At 37.7% G+C, this 25,336-nt stretch overlaps 1 protein-coding gene across 1 annotated transcript in view; it reads left to right on the top strand.

Moving 5' to 3' along the window:
• The window catches only part of LOC143020298 (uncharacterized), a 26,811-nt gene extending 2,638 nt beyond the window's left edge, over positions 1–24,173 (top strand). Inside the window, exons 2-3 of the mRNA XM_076176560.1 lie at positions 2,960–3,343; positions 18,011–24,173. Coding sequence (XP_076032675.1) covers positions 2,969–3,343; positions 18,011–19,768 — 2,133 coding nt within the window. The 5' untranslated portion in view covers positions 2,960–2,968 and the 3' untranslated portion in view covers positions 19,769–24,173. The remainder of the gene's footprint in view (positions 1–2,959; positions 3,344–18,010) is intronic.
• Positions 24,174–25,336: the final 1,163 nt, after the last annotated feature.

Genomic DNA, 25,336 nt, shown 5'->3' with positions numbered 1-25,336 from the left:
TATATATATATATATATATATATCTACAAAGTAATGTCGTAACACATTCGTAAAATTCAACAAGAACCCACTGTGTTGGATAAGAAGAAATGAAATAAATAATATCCATATATTTCAATCACGGACTGTGATTCTCTTCAGTGGAATACGTATTCCACTGAAGAGGATCACAGTCCGTGATCAAAATATATGGATACCATTTATTTCATTTCTTCTTATCCAACACAGTGGGTTCTTGTTGAATATATATATATATATATATATATATATATATATATAGACACATACATTATATAGACATACACATGCATTTACTTGGTTGTAGTATATAGAGTTGGGGCCCTATTCATGGGGTTTTGTCTCGAGATACAGTGTTTGTGATTCAATGTTTGAGCCCTTAACCCCTTCCATACGGGGCCGCACACGTAGGCGTCATGGGGAGCGAGTGTATTCGCGAGGCTGCCATATCGGCGTCTTGATTATATTTATTGTAGTCGCCCCTCCATAATGACATTCTTTCTAATTCTTTTGTAATCGCATTTTCTATGGTTATCAAAATTCACGGGTGAAGAGAGAACGATCGATATAAGCGGTGACTATATTTTATGATGCGAGTATTATTACGACACGTCGTACGGCTGGCATTGGTTGCTGCCACCGAGATCTAAGTCCATGACGCCTACGTGTGCGGCACCGTATGGAAGGGGTTAAAGGGTCTTTTTGTTGGTCCATTCATTGCATGTTACTTGCATGGTGTCTGCAGTGCTTTTAGAAGATCTTGTAGGTTGGGTGCCACAGGGGTGGGTGATTCTCCCCCTGAACTCTTCAAATTGACTCATGAAGATGTTCAAAGAAGGTGCTCTGAAGATGCCCTTGGGTAGCAATTCTATGTTTTGATGACTGTTGGTGAAGAATCCTCCTCTTATAGAGGTGAAACCTTAAATTATTGGCACTTTTGATTATATCCCCTAAAATCTCTTGATCCTGTTGCTGGCAGCTCAGATCTTGACTCCTCACCTTAGTAGAAGTCATACAAGTAGTTGTAAACTAAAGTGATGTCCCCACAGTATCATTAAAGCTCTAGAGTTGGTAACTTCAATGTCATGAGTCTTTCTGAGCATGGCTTGTTTTAAGTATTGCCAAAAGCATGATGGCCTTTCTTAGCACTGCCAACACCTTGCCAGAGAGTGTTTTCAGATGTGGTTGTCATACAGTATGTCCATATTCTAAAGTAGGTCCTAGCAAGTTTTAACTTGCAATCCCCCTCGGCATTGCTACCCAAGGCCAGGGTGAGGCAGTCGTTGGTTGCTTTGAACCTGGGAGTAATTTTTTCTTCCAGGAACAGGAATGATCTGAAACAGTGCAGAAACACAGATATTAGTAATATACAGAATATTATTAAATTAGAAAATGAGAATCCCTAATTTTCTTTTTCTGGATTTTTTCTTTCTTTTCTTTTATATAAAAATACAATGTAATTAATATCATACACACCTGCTAGGCAACTGCTTCCAATAGTTCCATTTCATTAACATACCTGTTGGGGCTTGTAACCATTTTCCTCCGTGATCTTCAGTGTTTCTGAGAACTACTGTGCAGTTTCTCATTGGACAAGGTCATTTTGGTTTGTAGTTGGTGTGCCAATGTTGTGGAATGCTTCACACTGATGCTTATCAGTTGAGTAAATACAATGCTGTTTGAGAGCTATAAAGTGGATCTGGGGCGATGATGTATAAGTGTGTGGAAATGACCAAACCCAATCAAGTCACATGTGATGTATTTCAAAGTTTTCCTAACTTTTTATATTGTCAAATTTACATAGTGTCAGACAGCGAGGTATTCCTGTACATGGGAGATATTTCTAGACTTCAGAGAAAGTTACGAAAAATATCTAGTGTATGATGGAAAGAGTAGAGAAGCTAGAAATTAGAGAAAATTTATGGGACAGATTGCATCACAAAACACTTTCTGCTATGTCAACAGTAGAGGTCTTAAATTTCACCTTTCAGAAGCAATAAATAAGAAAATTATCAAAATCCAAGATGGCTGCCATTTTTGTGGCTGTAGCTCGAAATCCCATCACAGGATTTTTTGGGACTGGATGAAGGTACTGCTGTAACATTTAAGTGTGTGTTACTTTGGACTAGGTGACGTAGGGAGAGAGTGATGCGCAGTTTCATTGTATACTTTATTCTAGCAAAGTACATGTGTCAGAGGTAAATGTGGTGTGGTCCCCCAATGGAGGACCAACCATGAAGGCTTAGTGATGTGTAACAAGTTGAGTACAGAGAATTAACTGACTCACTGACTGGCCTTCCCACTTGGAGCTGGCAGTATATGAATACAACGGACTGACCCGACCCCGTGACCAGACGCGACCTAATTGCAGTGACCCTTTCTGGCATTTCCAACCATTGAGTTAGATCAACTACCACACAGATCTACAATGCATAAACTTTGCACTTTGCACACAAGCATATTTGTAGGGTACATGTACACCACACTGCTGTTCACCTTTATATATCTCCAAAGTTTCAGTTTGTCCATCTAAATTCTGAGGTTTGAGCTGAAATATTGCTAATTGTACTGTACAGTACTAATGGCTGTTCAATGTGTACATAGATGGGGTGGTGTGGGAGGTTAATGTGAGGGTAATGGGTAGGGGACTGAGGTGGAGGACTGAAATGAGAGGTGAGCTGGTTGCTTTTTGTGGACAACACTGCTGGCGGCAAGATCAGAGGAGGGTTTAAGGTAATTAGTGACAGTTTGGGAAAGTATACAATAGTAGTAGTAGTAATATTCTATGAGGTGCAAATATGTGAATAGATACTGGTTAGGTGTGGGTAGTTTTAGGGGTGGATTATGTTTTAACTTGGCCATTCTCATCATCACCATTTTTGGTATTTATATATCATTGTCACAACCACCACCACTTTGATATATTTATCTCAATTTACAGGTTGCCAGAATGGGGAAGACTTCAAAGAAGAAAGTTACTGCTGGGGAGGATGGGCAGTTGAGTGTGAAAGAATTTTTGGAACTTAAGAAAAAGAGTGTCAAGATGGAAGGAGCAACCAAGAAACCCAAACAAGAGGTTGCAAATAACAATAACAACAACAACAACAATGTTGTTGTTGTTGAAGAGCATGAAAAGGACACTGCCAATAATAACATTATTAACAACAATAACAATAATAGTAATGATAATGGGGGGTCTTTGCCACCTGCTGAAGATGAGGCAGTGTCTTTGTTGCTAAGCCAGCCTTTGGTTGAACAGTCTGCCACACCCACTTTCTCAAATATGATGGACCGGAGACCTCTGGCATCACCTGCACCAGCTCAGGTAAGTTGTTTCACAGTTCAGGTGTTTTGAATATTAATGTTTGTAATGTGTGTATATAAATATATATCTGTGTGTATGTACCTATTTGTATTATACGGGAAGGGAGCTATGCTCGTGGTGACCCGTCTTTGTATCTTTCAGCATCAAGTTTTCACCACTATGTGGGAAGCTTTTTTTTTTTCAGATTTCTTCTATAGTTATCCTTTTTTGAGTTTCTTTTCATGTCCTCTAGTTATTTCTGTTGTCCCATTTTAACGAATCATCTCTATCTAGGATTTCCATTCCTTTCATTATTCTGTAAATAGTCAGTAGATCTCTTTCTCTTCATTGTTCCAGAGTTGGTAGTTCCAATTTGGACAATCTTTGTATGTGAATTTAGAGTTGGTGCCAACTTTGTTGTTACTCTTTCTACATACATACATATACCAAGGCTTTTCCCCCCTTACAAGGGGGGTAGCCAAAAAGAAAAAGGCATAAAATCATTCCCACCCATTCCATCCCTGAATACACTCCACACCCCTCCACCCTCCCTCTTATCTTAGCACCTCCTGAATGACGGGTCATCCCTGCACCTTGTCCACTGCCCTGGGTCAGAAGCAGTGTCGCAAGACACAGCACATCCACAGCAAGGCCGCTTCATTAAATCGGCGACCCCCCATCTCCGTCCCCCCATTGCATAAAATGAGAGGACGGGGAGAAATCCCTTCGGGCTGCGTCAAATTTTGCTCACACATACTACCACACCCCCCATCCACCCGCCCATTCCACCTCATGCTATCACAACATCATCCATATACAACCCTTCTCCATTCACCCCTGTCTTCTGTCCTCTCCCGTCCTTCCTCAACAGACATTCCCCTCTTCCCCAAAGCCCCCTTCACCCCATCCATCCACCTCATCCTAGGACACCCCCTCATGTTCACTCCCTCCACATCTGCCTTCCACACCTCTTTTACTAGTCTTTCTTCACTCATTCTTTCCATGTGTCCAAACCATCCTAATATTCTTTCATCAACCCTATCTCCCAGCTCCCTTTCCACCCCTGTTCTCCTCCTCACCTCCTCATTTCTCACTCTATCCAGCCTAGTAACCCCCATCATACTTCTCAGACACCTCATCTCAAACACATTCAAACTCCTTCTCTCTTCTTCTCTTATGTTCCATGTTTCTGCCCCATACAGTGCTGTTGGCACAATCACTCCTTCATACAGTCTCCCCTTAGCATCCATTCCCAAATGTCTATTCCTCATTACACTCTTTAATCCACCAAGGCATTTACTCGCTTCTCTCAATCTACACTCTACCTCCACTTTCACTCCACCTTTCCCTGCCACATTTGCACCCAAGTATCTAAAACTATCCACTTCCTCCAGTGGCTCTCCCTTAATGCTCACTTCCAGTCTACTGCCACTTTCACCCCTTGTACATCTCATCACCTTACTTTTACCCACATTTATCTTTAGCTTTCTTCTATCACATACTCTCCCAAACTCTGCCACCAACTTCCTCAATCCCTCCTCCGATCCTGCCACAAGCGCAGTGTCATCCGCAAACAACAACTGGCTCGCCTCCCACTTTTCTCCATTTTCTTTAACCATCTCCAATCCCTGACCCACTACCCTTGTATTTACCTCTCGCACCACCCCATCCATGTATAAGTTGAACAGCCAGGGCAACATAACGCATCCTTGACGAAGTCCCACCTTTACCTCGAACCACTCACTCTCTCCATTTCCAATCCTGACACAAGCTCTACTATTCTCATAAAAACTCTTGACAGCTCCCAGAAGCTTTCCTCCTATCCCGTATATCTTCATAACCTCTTTGTATTCTTTCTAATTTCTTTTTATTCTTTTTTAGTACTGGGTGTCCATAGTGTTGCTGCATACTCCAGTTCTGGTCTTATTAGTGTAACTAATATTTTTTTAATAATTTCCTCATCCAAATAGTCAAATGCCACTTTCATTGACCTTAACCCCTTCCATACGGTGCCGCACACGTAGGCGTCATGAGGAGCAAGTGGATTCGCGACGCTGCCATATCGGCGTCTTGATTATATTTATTGTAGTCGCCCCTGTGTTTTTACATTCTCCCAAATTCGCCCTGAATCCCATTCTCTGTGGTTTTCAAAATTCGCGGGTGAAAGAGAGAACAATCGATATAAGCGGTGACTATATTTTATGATGCGAGTATTATTACGACACGTCGTACGGCTGGCATTGGCTGCTGCCCGTGAGATTTAAGTCCCGTACTGAAGTGGTTAATAGGTTGAAGGTTTCTCTGACTATTTTACTGGTATGTTTGTCTGGTGACGTCTTTGCTGATTATTACTCCAAGGTCTCTTTCTGAGTTCACTTTTTTGACTACTTCACCAATTTTATGATTTCTTGATATTCTATTTTTACTTTTTCCAAACTCTATTATACTACACTGCTTGATATTGAAGTTTATTTCCCACTTTTGAGTCCATTTCCAGATTTTGACTAGGTCTATGTGTAATGATTCGCAATCTTCCTTTGTTTTTACTTTCTTTAGTATTTTTGTGTTGTCTGCGAAGAAATTAATGTAACATTCCACTCCTTCATCCATGTCACTTATATATATGGCAAACGTGATTGGAGCCAATATTGAACCTTGTGGGACACCACTTAGCATTTCTTCCCAGTTCGAGTATTTGTCTCTACTTACTACCCTCATTTTTCTCCCAGTCAAGAAGTCTTCCATCCATTCCAATAATTTTCCTTTGGCGCCACCTATTGATTCTATTTTTCTTATTTTCAATCTATACATGGATGGGGGTGGTGCAAGAGGTAAACACAAAGTAATGTGCTTGGAATTGGAGATGGTTAAAGAAAATTGAGAAAAGCGGGAGATAGGTCAGTTGATTGCTGATAACACTGCACTTCTAGCAGGATCAGAGGAGGGATTAAGGAAGTTAGTGACGGAGTTTGGGAAGGGGTGCAAAAGAAGGAAGTTGAAGATAAATGTGGGTAAATGTAAGGTGATGAGATGTGCAAGGGGAAAAGATAATAGCAAACTGGAAGTTAGTATTAAGGGAGAGAGACTGGAGGAATTATAGCTTTAGATACTTGGGTGCAAATGTAGTGGGAAAGGGGGAAATGGAAGTGGAGGTAGAATGTAGATTGAGAGAAGCAAGTAAATGCCTTGGGGGATTAAAAAGTGTAATGAGAAAAAGGCATATGTGAGTGGATGCTAAGAGGAGATTGTATGAAGGAGTGATTGTGCTGACAGCACTATATGGGGCAGAAATGTGGAACATAAGAGAGGAAGAAAGACTTCTCTTCACTCCGGGGCAAAATCTCGCGGGCAGCATTAGCTGCCAGACGTGCGATGTTGTGTCATAATACTCGCATTATAGAAAATAAAGTAACCCCTGTAATGCTCGTTCTCTTTCACCTGTGAATTTTGATAACCATAGAAAATATGATGAAGCCAGTTTACAGAGTATGGGGGTCACGCAGGTACAACTACAATAAATATAATCAAGACGCCGATATGGCAGCCTCGCGTACCCACTTGCTCCTCATGACGCCTACGTAGGCATCACCGTATGGAAGGGGTTAAGTACAACGGCGAGCCACAAAACTGATTCCAAATATAAAAAATAAATCATATGAAAATTGACTAAAACATATGAATCTATTTTCCCTAAAAAAGCGTAGACTCAGAGGTGACTTGATTCAGGTCTTTAAGATTCTAAAAGGAATTGACAACATCAAAAGTGACAAAATTTTCACATTGAATGAGAATCAGATAAGAAACAATGGTCTCAAACTGTCCGGAAATAGATTCAATTTGGAAGTAGGTAGAAACAACTTTGCCAACCGTGTAGTTAATGAAAGGAATAAACTTCCTGCACAGGTAGTGCAATGTAGTTCAGTTCTAAGCTTTAAGAATCATTTAGATAAACACCTAAGCAAGATGCTGTAATGCTTATAATTTATTTTATATTATTTGTTTTTGTTTTGTTATCATTTGCTGAAATTATCAGTTGTTTTAAAAAACGATTAGACAACTTTATGGATGGGGATGACAGGTGGTGATGGATACGGAGCTGCCTAGTGTAGGCCTTATGGTCTTTTGCAGTCTCCTTTATTTCTTATGTTCTTATGTGTGTTTGAGATTAAATGTCAGAGAAGTATGGTAGGGGTTACTAGGCTGGATAGTGAGATGAGGTGAGTAGGAGAGTGGGGGTTGAAAAGTAGTTGGGAGATAGGGTGGATGAAAGATTATTGGGATGGTTTGGACACATGGAAAGAAATAGTGAAGAAAGATTAGTAAAAGAAGTGTGAAAGGCAGAGGTGGATGGAGTGAACATGAGGGGGTGACCAAGGATGAGATGGATGGATGGGATGAAAAAGGTGTTGAGAAAAAGGGAGATGTCTGTTAAGGAAAGAAAGAAGATAGATAGGGGTGAGTGGAGAATGGTAGTGTATGGGTGTTGTGATGCATGGAAGGGAGTGGTTGGGGGATGGGGTTGTTAGGGAGTATAAGTGAGTGATATTTTGAGGCAGCCCAAAGGGATTTTCTCCCTGTCTTGACATTTTCTGCAATGTGCTGGTCAATGATACTTAACTATAATTTAGTGGTGTCCCCTCATTTCCACCTTTGTGAATTGGCACCACATTTGCCCCTTTTTCAGTCAAGCAGCACAATATCTTCTTTCAGTGAACACATAATAAGACTGTGGATCTTGTCTGATGGTGGTTCCCTACATTCTTTAACCTGTTAAGCATCACCCTCCGCAACCATTGGCACTTTGGCAGCGTCGCCCTCTTTCAACTTCAGGACACTTTTTTTTTTTTTTTTTCTATTATTCATTTCTTATGAACTTGTTTGCTTTTGTTTTATCTTTTTTGTATTTTTCAAACTATTTATTTGTCTATTTTGACATAGATATACATATTTAGTAAATGCTGGAGTAATGAACAAATTAGGGAAAATAAAAAATTACTTGATTTCTTTTTATTAAAAAAAAGTTAAATTCAATGACAAGAAAATGGAGAAAAGGACACGCATACACAAAAAAAAAAAATCCAGAAAAACAAAAGTAATTGTCCCTTTCTGTAATATCTCAAGGAAATAAGAAATATAATTCTATGATGAACGCTCACTGTGTACTGAAAAAGTTTCTTTGCTACCTTCTAGTGAGCCAGCAAAAGTTGCCACAAACTTCAAGATGCACTCAGAATGTTGTCAGATGATGTTCCTAAAGTTTTCTATATGTATAAATGTAATATGAAGTCATACAGCTTGAAGGGAGCTTTTAAAGTTGAGGACATTATATACCATTGAGTGCAATTGTGGAAAGAAATTGGAAAACGGCATAAGCAGTAGCAGACGCTTAACAGGTTAAGTACCCAGTTTTAGATCCCGTCAGGTCCTGAAGCTTTTGTCATGTCCAATGATCCCAAAAGATTGATCACTTCCCTCACTTCACCATTTATATCTTCTAAACCTGGCTTTTTGCTCCCCTCACTTTCCTCCAAAAATGTGCCCTCTTTTGTGAAGACCAGTTGGAAGCTTTCATTCATTATTTCCTCCTGAACTGAGGCTTCTTCAGAGTATGTGTGTGTATTTACCTAGTTGTATTTTACAGGAAGGGGAGCTATGCTCGTGGTGTCCCGTTTTCGTATCTCATTTTATATAAAATATTTTTAAATTCATGTATTGTTTTTGCACACACCACTTTCTCATCTAACTTGTTCCAACTGTCAATTACTCTGTGAGGAAAGCTGTTCCTTTTCAGGTCTCTTCTATAGCTGTCTTTTTTTATTTTCTTTCCATGTCCTCTTGTATTTCTGTCATCCCATTTTATCAGATTTTCTCTATCAGTAATTTCTATGCCTTTCATGATTCTGTAAATAGCTATCAAATCTCCATTCTCTCTTCTTTGCTCTAGTGTCTGTAGTTCAAGTTTTGCTAGTCTCTCTTCATATGATAGTTTTGAGAGTGTTGGTGCCAATTTTGTAATTGCTCTTTGTATTCTTTCAATTTTTTTTATACATTTTTTTGTACTTGGTGACCATATCGTTGCTGCATATTCCAATCTTGGTCTTATCAGGGTGATTAGAATTTTCTTCACCATTTCTTCATCCAGGTATGTAAATGCAACTTTGATTGTTTTTATTAAATTATAGGTTTCTCCAAAAATCTTATTTATATGTTTCTCAGGTGACATATTATTCATAACAATGACTCCCAGGTCCTATTCATTTTCTACTTTTTTTATTCCTTCTTCTCCCAATTTATATGATCCTGTTATTCTGTTTTTACTTTTTCCAAATTCCATTATACTACACTTCTTTGTATTGAACTCCATCTCCCACTTCCTACTCCATTCCTGTACTTTATTTAGATCTCTCTGTAGTGATTCACAATCTTCTTCCGTGTTCACTTTTTTCAATAGTTTTGCATCATCTGCAAAGAAGCTCATATAGCTTTCAATTCCTTCATCCATATCATTAATATATATAGCAAACATTATTGGGGCCAGAACTGTTCCTTGTGGAACACCGCTTATTACTTCATCCCATTTTGAGTGTTGGTCTCTTATCACTACTCTCATTTTTCTTTCTTGCAAAAAGTCTTCCATCCAATTTAGCAGTTTGCCCTGTATTCCTCCTTCAGTTTCTAATTTCTTAACCACTTCAGTACGGAACTTAAATCTCGCGGGCAGCAGCCAATGCCAGCCGTACGACGTGTTGTAATAATACTCGCATCATAAAATATAGTCACCGCTTATATCGATCGTTCTCTCTTTCACCCGCGAATTTTGAAAACCACAGAGAATGGGATTCAGGGCACATTTGAGAGAATGTAAAAACACAGGGGCGAATACAATAAATATAATCAAGACGCCGATATGGCAGCATCGCGAATCCACTTGCTCCTCATGACGCCTACGTAGGCGGCACCGTATGGAAGGGGTTAAGCAACTTCTTATGTGGTACTTTGTCAAAAGCTTTTTTTAGGTCTAGAAATGCACAATCAGCCCAGCCATCTCTTTCTTGTTTTATATCTATTAGCCTTGAATAGAAACATATTAAATTGGTGACGCATGATCGTCCCTGTCTGAATCCAAATTGTCTTGGATTTAGCACATTGTTTTTTTCTAAATATTTTACCCATCTATTTTTGACAATTCTTTCACAAATTTTTGCTATTGTACTTGTTAGAGAGACTGACCTATAGTTGGTAGGGTCTTCTTTATTTCCCCCTTTATATATAGGTACTATATTTGCTTTTTTCCAATCTTCTGGAACTTTACCTTCTTTCAAGGAACTGTTTATTATGCTATGTATTTTGTCTGCCAGTTCATTCCTGCATTCTTTCAAAATCCAGTTTGCTATTTCATCTGGTCCATGCGATTTTCTGACATCAAGATTACTCAAGTGTTTCAATATTTCATTCTTTGTTACTTCTATTTCTTTCATAGGGGGGACTTTCTCTTTCCATTCGATCTCTTCAGGTTGTATGTTCTCCCTTGTAAACACCGATTTAAAATGTTTGTTCATAATTTCCGCCATTTCAATTTCCTCAGTGTATTCAACTCCTCCTTGTCTTAATTTCTCCAAATCTTGTTTGTTTTTCAGTTTGTTGTTTACAAATCTGTAGAATAGTTTTGGTTGATCTTTACATTTTTCTATGACATCTTTTTCATATTTTCTCTTTTCCTCTCTGCACGCTTGTACATATTCATTTCTATAACAATTATATATTTTCCATTTTTCTGGTCTTTTGTTTTTCTTCACTTTGGTCCAAGCTTTGTGTATTCTTTCCCAGTTTTCATTTTGGAAGAATTCTCTTATTTTATAAAAAAAAAAAAAAAATTCGTACATCAATCTTCCTTTTCTATATTGTTCATTTCTTTTCATGTCTTTTTTCTCATTTAGTTCTAGTTCTATCAATATGTGGTCACTTTTGCTTATTGGTGCCTGGTATTCTATCTTTTCCACTATTTCAGGTTCTGATGTGATTATTAGGTCTAGTCTCGATGGTTCTTCATTTCTATACCTAGTGTTCTCCTTTATCCATTGTGTCATTGTGTGGTCAATAATCATCTCAAGTAGAACACTTCCCCATGAGTCTTCTCCACCCTTTACTGTCATCTCTTCCCAGCATATTTCTTTGCAATTATAGTCGCCCATCATAACTATTCTTCCTCCATCTTCCATTATCTCGTTTAGTGTTATTCTTGTGTCTTCTAACATGCTTTTATGTTCATTCTCTTCCCATGAGGCTGTTTTTGGGGGCACGTAGTTTATTACAAACTTTCTGCTCTTCTTATCTCTATCTTCTACTTTTATCATAATCATCTCTACTCTATTGTTCCCATATGTGACACTCTTCACGTTTATATCCTTCTTAGTCAGGAACATAACTCCACCCTCTTGTTTTATCTCTCTGTTTCTAATCCAATAATTATATGCATTGTGTCCTATGCTGTTGGGTGGTAGTGGACCTTTTAATTTTGTCTCTACAATTCCCATTATGTCTGGATCTTTTTCTTTCAGATATTTGTTCAGTTCATTCAGTCCTGTAATTAATCCATCTATATTTGTGTAGCATACTCTTAACTTTCTGTTATTTCCATTGCATTCTCTGTTTCTTTTGTGTTTCTCTCTGTTATTTTCCATTGCTTCAATTTCATATTCACTACTCTCCAGTAGAATTCTTGTTTTTCTGTCTCCGTTCTGGTCTCGTTTTTTTTCTTAGCTTCATGTCTTTTCCTTATTTCCTCCTCTCTTTCCTCTTTATTCATTTCCCTTTTTATCCATACCTTTTTATATTGTTCACTTGTTGCTAGTTTCCCTGTTTTGGATAAGATATTCTCTGCTGTCGTTTGTGACCTGAATTTAATCTTAATTGGTCTGGTCTTGTCTGTACTATATTTCCCGAGCCTGAATTTCTCTTCGATTTGTTTCATTATTTCTGGCTCATCTTCCTGAACTAATTCTAGTAAATTTCTTACTTTTTCATTTTCCTCTTTGATTCTTGTGGTTCTATCTGGGTTATGTTTCTCTTCCATTCTTAATATAATTATACATTTCTATCTGCTAAGTCTCTTACTATATTCTCCTTCTGTCTCATCACTTTAATAACTGAGCCTTCAGTTTGTTCTTTCATTTGCAGTTCATGTCAGTAAATGCAACTTTACTGTTTTCTTGAATTTTTTTCCAACCCTCCTTGTTGTCTTTATTATTCTCCTTTAAGACTTTATTCTCCTCTTTTACTTCTTTTAACTGTTTTTTTAATTCTTCAATTTCCTTAGTTAAGTTTTTGTTCGCCTTCTCTAGTTCTTCCAATTTTTCAACCCTCTGCACAATGTTGTTAACGTGACCGAACCTAAGTTCCCAGTGCTTGATCATCTTATCGAGCTTCTCTTCTAGTCTTGTTAATCGGGGGGGGTTTGTGTCCCCCCCACCCTCTTTAAATCCCTGGAAAATATTCTCATCACCTTCTACTGTATTGCTCTTATCTATACTTCTGATCTTTACATTTTTGTTAGACATTTCGTCGTCGCTAAATTGGTCCGGACCTCTTTTGTTTAGATGGCGTCTGCCTGCCTGGGCCAAGTCCTCACCTTCCTCATTTCCTTCCATTTCCCTCAGTAATCCCTCCCCTTCTCCTTTTTCCTCACTTTCCCCTACACCACGAGCAATTTCCCCCCACCCTGTAAATACAATAGGTACTTCCTTTGCTTTGGGATCCACGAAATTTCATTTTCTTCAGAACGTCCTCTAAGCCGTCCGTTCGTTGAAGTGTGTATTTACCTAGTTGTATTTTACGGGAAGGGGAGCTATGCTCGTGGGGTCCCGTCTTCATATCTCATTTTATCTAAACTATTTTTAAATTCATGTATTGTTTTTGCACACACCACTTTCTCATCTAACTTGTTCCAACTGTCTATTACTCTGTGAGGAAAGCTGTTCTTTTTCAAATCTCTTCTATAGCTGTCTTTTTTTATTTTCTTTCCGTGTCCTCTAGTATTTCTGTCATCCCATTTTATCAGATTCTCTCTATCAGTAATTTCTATGCCTTTCATGATTCTGTAAATAGCTATCAAATCTCCATTCTCTCTTCTTTGCTCTAGTGTCTGTAGTTCAAGTTTTTCTAGTCTCTCTTCATATGATAGTTTTGAGAGTGTTGGTGCCAATTTTGTAATTGCTCTTTGTATTTTCCAAATTCCATTATACTACACTTTTTTGTATTGAACTCCATCTCCCACTTCCTACTCCATTCCTGTACTTTATTTAGATCTCTCTGTAGTGATTCACAATCTTCTTCAGTTTTCACTCTTTTCAGTAGTTTTGCATCATCTGCAAAGAAGCTCATATAGCTTTCAATTCCTTCATCCATATCATTAATGTATATAGCAAACATTATTGGGGCCAGAACTATTCCTTGTGGAACACCGCTTATTACTTCATCCCATTTTGAGTGCTGGTTTCTTATCACTACTCTCATTTTTCTTTATTGCAAAAAGTCTTCCATCCAATTTAGTAGTTTGCCCTGTATTCCTCCTTCAGTTTCTATTTTCTTAAGCAACTTCTTATGTGGTACTTTGTCAAAAGCTTTCTTTAGGTCTAAAAATGCACAGTCCGCCCATCCATCTCTTTCTTGTATTATATATATTAGCCTTGAATAGAAACATATTAAATTGGTGACGCATGATCGTCCTTGTCTGAATCCAAATTGCCTTGGATTTAACACTTTGTTTTTTTTTCTAAATATTTTACCCATCTACTTTTGATAATTCTTTCACAAATTTTTGCTATTGTACTTGTTAGAGAGACTGGTCTATAGTTTGTAGGTTCTTCTTTATTTCCTCCTTTATATATAGGTACTATATTTGCTTTTTCCCAATCTTCTGGAACTTTTCCTTCTTTCAAGGAACTATTTAGTATGCTATGTATTTTGTCTGCCAGTTCATTCCTGCATTCTTTCAGTATCCAGTTTGCTATTTCATCTGGTCCATGCGATTTTCTGACATCAAGATTACTCAAGTGTGTTAATATTTCATTCTTTGTTACTTCTATTTCTTCCATAGGGGGGACTTTCTCTTTCCATTCGTTCTCTTCAGGTTGTATGTTCTCCCTTGTAAACACTGATTTAAAATGTTTGTTCATAATTTCCGCCATTTCCATTTCCTCAGTGTATTCAACTCCCTCTTGTCTTAATTTCTCCAAGTCTTGTTTGTTTTTCAGTTTATTGTTTACAAATCTGTTTTGGTTGATCTTTACACTTTTCTATGATATCTTTTTCATATTTTCTCTTTTCCTCTCTGCACGTTTGTACATATTCATTTCTATAACAGGTATATATTTTCCATTTTTCAGGTCTTCTGTCTTTTTTCCATCTGGTCCAGGCTTTGTCTCTTTTGTCTTTTAACTCCCTACAACTTTTGTTGTACCAGCATTTTACATATTCTTTTTCTTGTTTTTGTCTTGGGACATACTTTTCCACTCCTTTTTTGTAAATTTTTGTCAAAATATTCCATTTCTCTTCCACTGTTGTTTCTTCTTTGTATATTTCTTCCCAGTTTTCTTGTTGAAAGAATTCTCTTATTTTATCAAAGTTTGTTTTTTCGTACATCATTCTTCCTTTTCTATATTGTTCATTTCTTTTCATATATTTTTCTTCATTAAGTTCCAGTTCAATCAATATGTGGTCACTTTTACTTATTGGTGTTTTATATTCAATCTTGTCCACTATTCTAGGTTCAGATGTAATTATTAGGTCTAGTCTCGATGGCTCTTCTTCATTTCTATACCTAGTGTTCTCCTGTATCCATTGTGTCATTGTATGGTCAGTAACCATCTCAAGTAGAGCGTTTCCCCATGAGCCGTCTCCACCCTTTACTGTCATTTCTTCCCAGCAGATTTCTTTGCAATTAAAGTCGCCCATCATAACTATTTTTCCTCCCTCTTCCATTATCTTGTTTAATGTTATCTTTGTGTCCACTAACATACTTTTATGTTCACTCTCTTCCCATGAGGCTGTTTTTGGAGGCACATAATTTATCACAAACTTTCTGCTCTTCTTATCTCTATCTTCTACTTCCATCATTATCATCTCTACTGTATTCTTTCCATATGTGACACCCTTCACGTTTATATCCTTCTTAGTCAGGAACATAACTCCACCCCCTTCCTTTTTCACTCTGTTTCTAATCCAATAATTATATGCATCATGTCCTACACTGTTGGGTGGTAGTGGACCTTTTAATTTTGTTTCTACAATTCCCATTATGTCTGGTTCTTTTTCTTTCAAATAATCATTCAGCTCATTCAATCCTGTTATTAATCCATCTATATTTGTGTAAGACACTCTTAGTTTTCTGCCACTTCCATTGTGTTCTCTGTTTCCCTTTTGTTTTTCTCTTGCATGTCGACTTTCTTTAGTTTCATATTCACTACTCTCCAATAGAATCTCTCTTTTTCTGACTCCGTTCTTATCTCGTTTTTTTCCTTAGCTTCAAGTCTTTTCTGTTTTTCTTCCTCTCTTTCCTCTTTATTCATTTCCTTTTTTATCCATACCTTTTTATATTGTTCACTTGTTGCTAGTTTCCCTGTTTTGGATAAGATATTCTCAGCCGTAGTTTGTGACCTGAATTTAATCTTAATTGGTCTGGTTTTGTCTGTACTATATTTCCCGAGCCTGAATTTCTCTTCGATTTGTTTCATTATTTCTGGTTCATCTTCCTGAACTAATTCTAGTAAATTTCTTACTTTTTCATTTTCCTCCTTGATTCTTGTAGTTCTATCTGGGTTATGTTTCTCTTCCATTCCTAATATAATTATACATTTCTTTCTGTCTGCTAAGTCTCTTACTATATTTTCCTTCTGTCTCATCACTTTGATAACTGAGTTTTCAGTTTGTTCATTCATTTGCTGTCTGATTATGTCAGTGAATGCAACTTTGCTATTTTCTTGGATTTTTTTCCAAACCTCGTTGTTTTCCTTATTATTCTCTTTTAAGACTTTATTCTCATCTTTTCCTTCTTTTAACTGTTTTTTTAATTCTTCAATTTCCTTAGTTAAGTTTTTGTTCGCCTTCTCTAGTTCTTCCAATTTTTCAACTCTCCGTATAATGTTGTTAACATGACCGAACCTATGCTCCAAGTCCTCGATCATCTTATCGAGCTTCTCTTCTAGTCTTGTCAGTCGGGGGGGGTTGGGGGGTTTGTGTCCCCCCCACCCTCTTTAAATCCCTGGAAAATATTCTCATCACTTTCTACTGTATTGCTCTTATCTATACTTCTAATCTTTACATTTTTATTAGACATTTCATCGTCGCTCAGCTGGTCGGGGGGCCTTTTGTTTACCTTTCGCCTGTCTGCCTGGGCCAAGTCCTCTCCTTCCTCATTTCCTTCCATTTCCCTCAGCAATCCCTCCCCTTCTCCTCTTTCCCTACTTTCCTACTACCCCACGAGCAATTTTCCCCCCACCCTGTAAATACAATAGGCACTTCTCTTTGCGTTGGGATCCACGAAACTTCAATTTTCTTCAGAACGTCTTCTAAGCCGTCCGTTCGTTGAAGTGTGTGTGTGTGTGTCTGTATTTACCTAATTGTAGTATATAGGAAAAGAGCAACACTCATTCTATCCCATCTCCTGTTCTCTAATTTTCTATCATACCTAGCCTCAAGTTCATATACAGTTTCAACTTAATCTATATCCTTGATTTCCAATTATCATATTTAGATTTGAACTTGTGTATTGTTTGAGCTTGGGCTATATTACCAAAGCTATTCCAAGTATTTATGCACATTTATGGAAAATTGTATTTCTTCACATCTTTTAGACATGTTTCTCTTAATTAGCTCCTATGACCCCGTAAAACCCTCCCTCTTTAATTAGGAGGTCTGTTTTGGTGATGGATTCTATCCCCTTTAGTGACCAAAATACTGTAATCATATCACTTTCTCTTCAATCTCTCAAAGTTGTCAGACCCAGTTCTTTAGTTTTTCCTGATTGGTGCTCTTGGTATTCTTTCGATCATGCTTATATCCTTCACTCTGTGTAGGGACCATACTATTGATGTATATTCCAGTCTTGGACAGATCAAGGTTTCAATAAATTTTTTCTTCATCTCTTCATCCATATTGTGAAATGCCACTTTAATCTTCTGCATTAGTCAGTATGCCTCTTAATCCTGTTGGTATGTCTGTCAGATGACTGTCTTTTATCAACACTACCAAATTTTTCACCTCTTATTCTTTTGTAATGGGTTCCCTTCCCAAGGAGTAGTTTAGGGATGGTCTTTTGCCATTATTGCTCATTTCCATTACTTTGCATTTTCTGGTATTGAACCTCATTTCCCATTCTTGGGTCCATGCAAAAATGGTCTAGATCTTTTTGGAGTAGTCTACTCTCCTTGTTTTTCACTTTTCTTGTGATGTTTGCATCATCTGCAAACGTGTTGGCATAGCTTGTTGTTCCTTTCATCATGTCATTGACATAGACAAAAAGCATTATGGGTGCAAGCATTGAAACTTTATTACTGCTCTCCATCTTGACATCTTATCCTTAATGTTGCCCTCGTGTACCTTTCCTTCAAAACAATCTTTCATCCATTCTAGCAGTGTCTGTGTGTGTGAGAGAGAATAGTATATATTTACAATAATGGTTTCTCTCCCCAGGATGAACAGTCCAAGAAATTCCAGTGCAAGGTGTGTCACCTGTGGTACCCAACCCGTTATTTCCTGCGCAAACACATGCTCATTGAACATGAAGATCAGCTCTTCGAGTGCCGGGTATGTTCCTTTAACTCTGTAGATCCAGAAAAACTTAAGAATCATATCATTAAACAGCATATAACCAAGAAGGAGAAGAACTTGACCCATGATGACATGCAGCAAGAAGTTGAGGAGTTAATGGAGACCAAGGCCCCTCGTAAAATCATGATGGAAGATGGTATTGTCATGGGGCGAGATCCTCGTACTAAGATGAAGTACTCCTGTGCTATTTGTGAGAGGGTTTATGGAAGCAAGTACTCGTTGGAACGTCATGTGCGCTGTCATACAGGGGAAAAGCCTTATCAGTGTGATGTGTGCGAGTTTTCAACTAGTTACATAGAGCACATGCAACGTCATATGATTAATGTACACCTCATTGTCCACTCGGATGCACCTCGGCCAAAGTATGTACCAAAACACAAAAGGGTGAAGATGGAAGAAAAACAGGTGTCAACAGCTAGCATAAAAGAAGAAAGTAGTAAATCTGGCAGTATCAGTGGTAGTGAGAGTATTGATGTTTCTGACACCATGAGTAATCCTGACGATGTAACCATTGCACCTGACTCCCCAGATGAAAGTACAGTCAGTGATCAGAGTATGACAAACAGCTCATCATCTGCCTCGCCACCAGGCAAGAAAAGACGAGACATCCAACGGCTAAGGTTTGAGTGTGCTGCTTGTGGAATGAGGGCCACACATAAAGCAGATCTGAGGAAACACATCAAGGAACGTCATCCCAATGCACATATTGAGTCCCTGGTGAACAAAGATGGGAGTAAAGTTCATTTGATTGCCACAAGTGCCAAAAAAGTCAAACCCACTCAGAAATTGAGCATCACTTGCCCATATTGCTCAAAAGTGTGGCATGACACTTGGAAGTATAAGATGCATTTGCGATCCCACACAGGTGTTAAACCATATGGATGCACAGAGTGTATGTTTGTTGCCACCACAAAAATGACTGTACGAGACCACATTCATCGCAAGCATGGTGATGCACCTGATGCTAAGATCACACTGAGGACTGTTGCCATTGATGGGAATGTTGCAGAAGTGAAAATAGATGTCCCCAAGAAAGAGTTCCGTTGTGAGATTTGTCTAGAAGTGTTTAAATGCAACTATGACTTCAAGTATCACTCTAATAGAGCACACCCAGATGTTTTGCCCTTCCGATGCAGGATATGTGACCTCAAGGATAATTTGAGGGCTAATGTTACCATTCATTGCTTGACAGAGCATAAGGATGTAGATATTGATTCCTGCGTTGAGTACAAAGGCAAACCCATAAAGATCGGAAGGGTCAAGCTTCCTACATGTGACCGGTGTGGAAAAATGTTCCCCTTCCAGTCTAAGCTTAACCTTCACATGAAGCTTCATACTGGTGAGAGGAACTTTGCTTGTGATATTTGTAGTTACAAGACCAACAACAAAAAGTACTTGGAGAACCATATCATCAACCGCCACCTGCAGGAAAAGCCTAAGAGGAAGAGAGGCCGCAAAAGCAAGAATGATGCAGCAGAGGAGGAAAATTCATCATCAAGCAAAAGAATGAAAGCTGAAGAAGAAGAGGAAGAAGAAGAAGAAGAGGACGACGAAGAAGAAGATGAAGATGAAGGTGAAGAGCAGGAAGGTGAGGAGGAAGAGGATGATGATGAAAATTGATTAACTAAAGTTCACTTTGTGCCTTACCAATAAAATGTATTGTTATTGTAGTGAGATTACCACATGTATTTTCATGGGACCATGATACCTGTTTGCTCTTCTCTTTTTGTAACTTTGTATGACAACCAGATTCATGCATACAATAATTAATATTATGAAGGTTTATCTTTACAAAGTGAATACTGTTGTCTTTTTTATTAGATATGGTAGTTTTGTATGTAGCCTGAAAGTGCAAGATTTGTTGTTTTATATATAAGTGACCTTTAGAAAACCTATGAGTAGAACTCATGTATCATGAGCAGTACTATTTTTTTTTTTTTCTATTTAAGGTTGTGTGAATAATGAAAGCTATTAGTTTTCCTAACCAGTTTGTGAAAGAAAACTTTGTTCTTATTTTACTAACCTAAATAGTGATTTGTTAGTGTGAACAATTAACACAGTAACAGTAATTTGTGATGCCTGAAGCTGCTATGTACTGTACTTCTGTATGCCTTCCCAAGTGCCTTCAGATGCCTTCCATATGCTTTCTTAGTGCCTAAATTAGAGTAGGAGTACTGATTGAAATAGGGTAGATATATTTTTCATGGTAAACCAGAGTATCCTTTTATATGTTTAAGATAAAATGTGCTGGTAAATATGTTGGAATGTGTATCATCACAGATAATATCCCATACCATTAGCACTGGAATGGAAAATGTTGCCACAATTGTTAATTATCATGGTTTGTGGTTACAATGATTTTGTATTCTCATTTTGAAGATTAAATGGCCAACACTTTTCATGCCCTACAAAGGCAGATTGAGTGATGGAAAAATAAAGTTAAGTAAATATATGTTTCTAAAGAAGTGTTAGGTGAAAAGTTTTATTTTTTTATTGTACCAAAGTATTGGAGTTGCATGACACCATAATTTCGAGGGAATTCATTCTATTGGCAAAAGGAGTTAGGAGATAGGGTTGATGAAAGAGTATTGGGATGGTTTGGACACATGGAAAGAATAAAGTGAAGAAAGATTAGTAAAAGAAGTGTGGAAGGCAGAGGTAGATGGAATGAACAGGAGGGGACGATCGAGGATGAGATGGATGGATGGGGTAAAAGGGGTGTAGAGGAAGAGGGGGATGTCTGTTGAAGAAAGAAGAGAAAAGATAAAGATATGGGTGAGTGGAGAATGGTTGTGAATGGATGATGCTGTGATGCATGGAAGGAAGTGGGTGGGAGATGGGGCCATAAGGGAGTGGTTATGTGTGAATCATATTTGATACAGCCTGAAGGGATTTCTCCCAGTCTTCTCTTTTTCTGCATGGGGGGGATGGAGAGGGGTTGCTGATTACTGAAATGAAGTGCCCTTACTGTGGATGTGCCTAAAAGAGGGAGGGGTGGTGAAAGGGAGTGGAGTGGGTGGGGATGAAATGGGTGGGAGTGGAATTATGCCTTTTGATTGTGGCTACCTTCCTTGTAAGGGGGAAAAAGCCCTTGGTATAAGTATGTATGCATGTATTTTACTGGCAGTCAGATATGTAATTTTTCATCAGACTAGATCTTTAGGGAAAATGCCATGTAAGGATGAAACCAATTGGTACAAAGTTTAGCCTGTTAGAGCTTTATCAAGTATGTAGATGAAATTAAACAAACTTTGAGAATAAATACAGTAGGCCCCAGAGAGATGGAAAGATGTCTGTGTTAGAAGGGATTTTGTGAGGGGTGATATTGTCTATAAACCCACATTTTAATCACATTTGTCAATATGCAACCCCCATAGGTTATGGAAAGCAACAACTCTAATACTTAAGTTTTGAAAACATAACTTAAATTTATGAGGGTTAATGAAAGTAATGACGATACAGAGGAACCTTGGTTCATGAAGTTGATTTGTTCCAATAAATTACATTGTGAACTGAAATATATTTCCCTATAAAAAGTAATGTTAATCAGATATATTTGTTCTGCTTTCCATAGAAATATGTGTACATAATATGCATGTGTATTTTATATAGAGTATACTTAGTGGGTAAAAGCAAGGTGATAAGATCTACAAAGGGAGAGGGAGGCAGCAAGTTGGAAGTCTTAGAGGAGAAAGGCTAGAGGAATTGGATAGATTTAGTATTCAGGGAAGAGTGGGGGTGGATGTCAGCTGTAGAATGAGGGAAGCAATATAATGTCTTGAGGGATTGAAAAGTTTGACGAGAAATAATTATCTGATAATGGATGCAAAGAGAAGATTATATGAAGGAGTGATTGTACCTATAGCAATGTATAGGGCAGAGACTTTCAATTTAAGAGAGCCAGAAAGGAGAAGTTAAAATGTGTTGGAGATAAAGTGTCTGAGAAGTATAGGAGGGGTGATCAAGTGAGAAATGAGGTAAGGAGGAGAGTGGGGGTAGAAAGGGAGAAGGCAGAAAGGGCTGATGAAAGCTTATTGGAATGTTTTGGGCATATGGAAAGAATTAGTGAAGAAAGATTAGCAAAACGAGTATGGAAAGCAGAGGTTGAATGAATGAACTTAAGAGGATGACCAAAAATGAGATGAATGAATGGGGTGAAAGGGCTTTGAGCAAAATGGCATTGTCTGTTGAGCAGGGAAGTGAGAAGGCAATGGATAGGTGTGACTAGAAAATGGTTGCATATGAATGATCATTTGATGTAGCCCAAAAGGATTTCTCCCTGTCTTCTCTATTTTTCCATGAGGGGACAAGGAGAGGGAGTTAATGCAAAGGAAGGAGTCCTACTGTAGATGTGCTGTATCATGTATTGCTTTTGATCTGGGCAGTGGGCAGGAGACAGGGATGACCCTTAATCCAGGAGGAACTAAGATGAGAGGGAAATAAATGGGTGGTGGATGGAGTGAAAATGGTGGGAGTGGATGTGTGCCTTGGCTGGTTACCTTCCATATATAATGGAAAAGAGCCCCTTGGTAAATAGATAAAATTATAGTTTTGTATGCAGAAAACAGTAAGAAATATATTAAAAATTAACAGTGAATTAAAGAGAGGCATTCATGAACTGGGGTTCCTTTGTAATTGTTGCCTTGAGTTTCACTATCATTGGCTGGCAACACTTCCTGTGTCTTCCCATAGATTTCTGGTATGAAGTGTTGAACTGTTATCTGTTCTGTATCTGTGGGGGAAATTTCTACAGAATGGCAAATTCTTATTTATACAGACTGCATTCAGAGGTAAATGAAACCTAATGTGACCTTCATGTATGATTGGACAGTATCTTGATGTGGGATTTTGTGATTTGCCATAGTACAAGATGTTCTCATATTAAGTCATTTGAATACCTGAAAATTTCTTTGTATGTCTGGTTGATGAGAAAAATGGAATGATTACACCACACCTCATTACAGCGACAGTTAGGTGCATATCGTATCTCATGTTGTATCATCATTACCACTTTTTATTTTCTTTTATTTCTTTTCTTTTCTGTCTTCCACAAAGTGACCTTAGATATATATATTAAATATGAGGATGTATGTACCAGTCAAACCAAAATGGATTGCTGTGGCAAATTTTTTTAAACTCTAGTTTGCCATGAAGTACAGTCTTGCTGTGTTCCCTGGGACTCCAAAGATTACTTATATTTCAGAGTAGATTCCAGTTTTGTACTCTACTGCTACAATGTATTGGCCTGTAGCAGTTCAAGCAAGTCCAGCTGTATTGTGGACTATTTAAATGTGCACTTAGATTGCAGCAACGAACCTGTCAGTCACCCCTGGTATTAGTGAGCATCTTCGATTGAGGGGCTGCCTCTTGCCTGAAAAAAGAAATATCTGTCCATTGTTGGAAAAAAATTGGTATTAGGTTGAATGGGGTAGCCAAGCTAGATTTAATGCCTATAATGGAATAAAACTGTTTAATATTAATTAGACTCAAATGATGTTTTTTGCGTGGGGTTAAAGGAAAGCCCGCGTCTTGGTTGACAGAATATTTTCATGACAGAAAGTTGTTCAACTTTACCTGAAGGTTTTGTTTTACTGTGGTGCATTTTATATAAAAGACAATATGAAAGGTTCACTGGGAGACCGTAGTAGTATCATGGAACTGTTTGGTGCTCATAACAATTTTGAAACAGTAAATTGAAATGAAATTTTAAATGGAAACAGTAGGCTAGAATGTATTTTTTACCAATGTCTAAATACTGTTAACCTGTACAATGCTTACAAAAGTGAAGTTCAGCTGAACAGTAGGTGTTGTTTGTTTATATGCTGGTGAACCAGTACAATGAATAGGTTATAGTCAACAAAAACTGTGAAAATTTGTCCTGTGAACAACAGGCTTTATGGAAATTAAATACTGTGGTCGCCTTTAGAGGGCACCTTGAAAAACTTATTTTGGGTCAAATACATAGAAATTCTCTTTTTATGTTTCCATTTAATTGACATACCAATAGCAGTAGTAACATTAGGAATTTTTTTTTATTAATGTATTGTATCTGAAAAAGATTGCATTATATTATGGGTTGGTTGGACTCCTCATTAAAACTAGACATCATGCTTAGTCTTCCCTCCCTCCTTCTTTTCCCTTTCCCCTCCCTTTACCTGTGTTATGGTATAGTACTGTGCTAGCATAATCTTTTTAAACAGAACAAGTCTACAGTGATGATTTCATTTGATGTCATGTTTTATATTATAGTCTGTTCTAGAAAGTGTTCTAGTTTATGCAGGGATAAATGTTGGCTAGCAGCATATTGTACACTGAAAGTATACTTTTTTTTGGGGTGGGCCGTTAAATGCATATGACATACAGTTTTACCTTTTGATTTAATATGTTATTCATTGTAGTAGAAAAAAAAACTAGTGGGATTGTAAGGCATAATTAGACATAGTGAAAACTTGTTGGACTAGGCTTATCTATATGTAGATATAGAATTTTGATTAAGCAAGTTAAGCAGCCATAAACAGAGCTTCCATTGTTGATTACAAAATTGTAATATCAATGATAATATTTCTTTTTTATATAGTGTCTGTTGCATTTTTTTAAGTTGAGATTAAGATGTTCATCATGTTGCAGGTAGGTTTGAAATGTTTGAAGATGTTTAGCAACTGTTGTCTCAGATAAATATTACAAAAAGTTTACTGTGTACCATTTGTTAAAGCATTGATGCTTATAATAAATTTATGTAAGTAATGAAGACTTTTGTTATATCCAAGTGGAAAATTCAAACTCAGCATAAAAAAAAAAAAAGGTATAACGTAATATAAGAATGAAGGAGACTGCAAGAGACCATAAGGCCTACACTAGGCAGTTCCATGTCCATTACCACCTGTCATCCCCATCCATAAAGTTATCTAACCATTTCTTAAAGCAACCAATAGTTTCAGTACACACTACATGGTTACTAAGTCTATTCCATTCATTGACCACTGTATTAGTAAACCAATTCTTGCCTATTTCCTTCTTAAATTTAAAATTGTCCAATTTAAATCCATTACTGAAAGTGCTGCCCTGTTGTCTTAATATGATGATTTTGTTTGTATCATCCTTATTAAAGCCTTTGATCCACTTGAACACCTCTATTAGATCATCCCACACTCTGCGTCTTTCCAGAGTGTAAGTTAAGGTGCCTAAGCC

Source organism: Oratosquilla oratoria, chromosome 39, assembly GCF_046742065.1.
Source record: "Oratosquilla oratoria isolate Oo_2021 chromosome 39, ASM4674206v1, whole genome shotgun sequence".
In the NCBI taxonomy this organism is placed as follows: Eukaryota; Metazoa; Arthropoda; class Malacostraca; order Stomatopoda; family Squillidae; genus Oratosquilla; species Oratosquilla oratoria.
The sequence above is the reverse complement of the archived record's forward strand: the minus strand, read 5'-3'. Positions and strand labels throughout refer to the sequence as shown.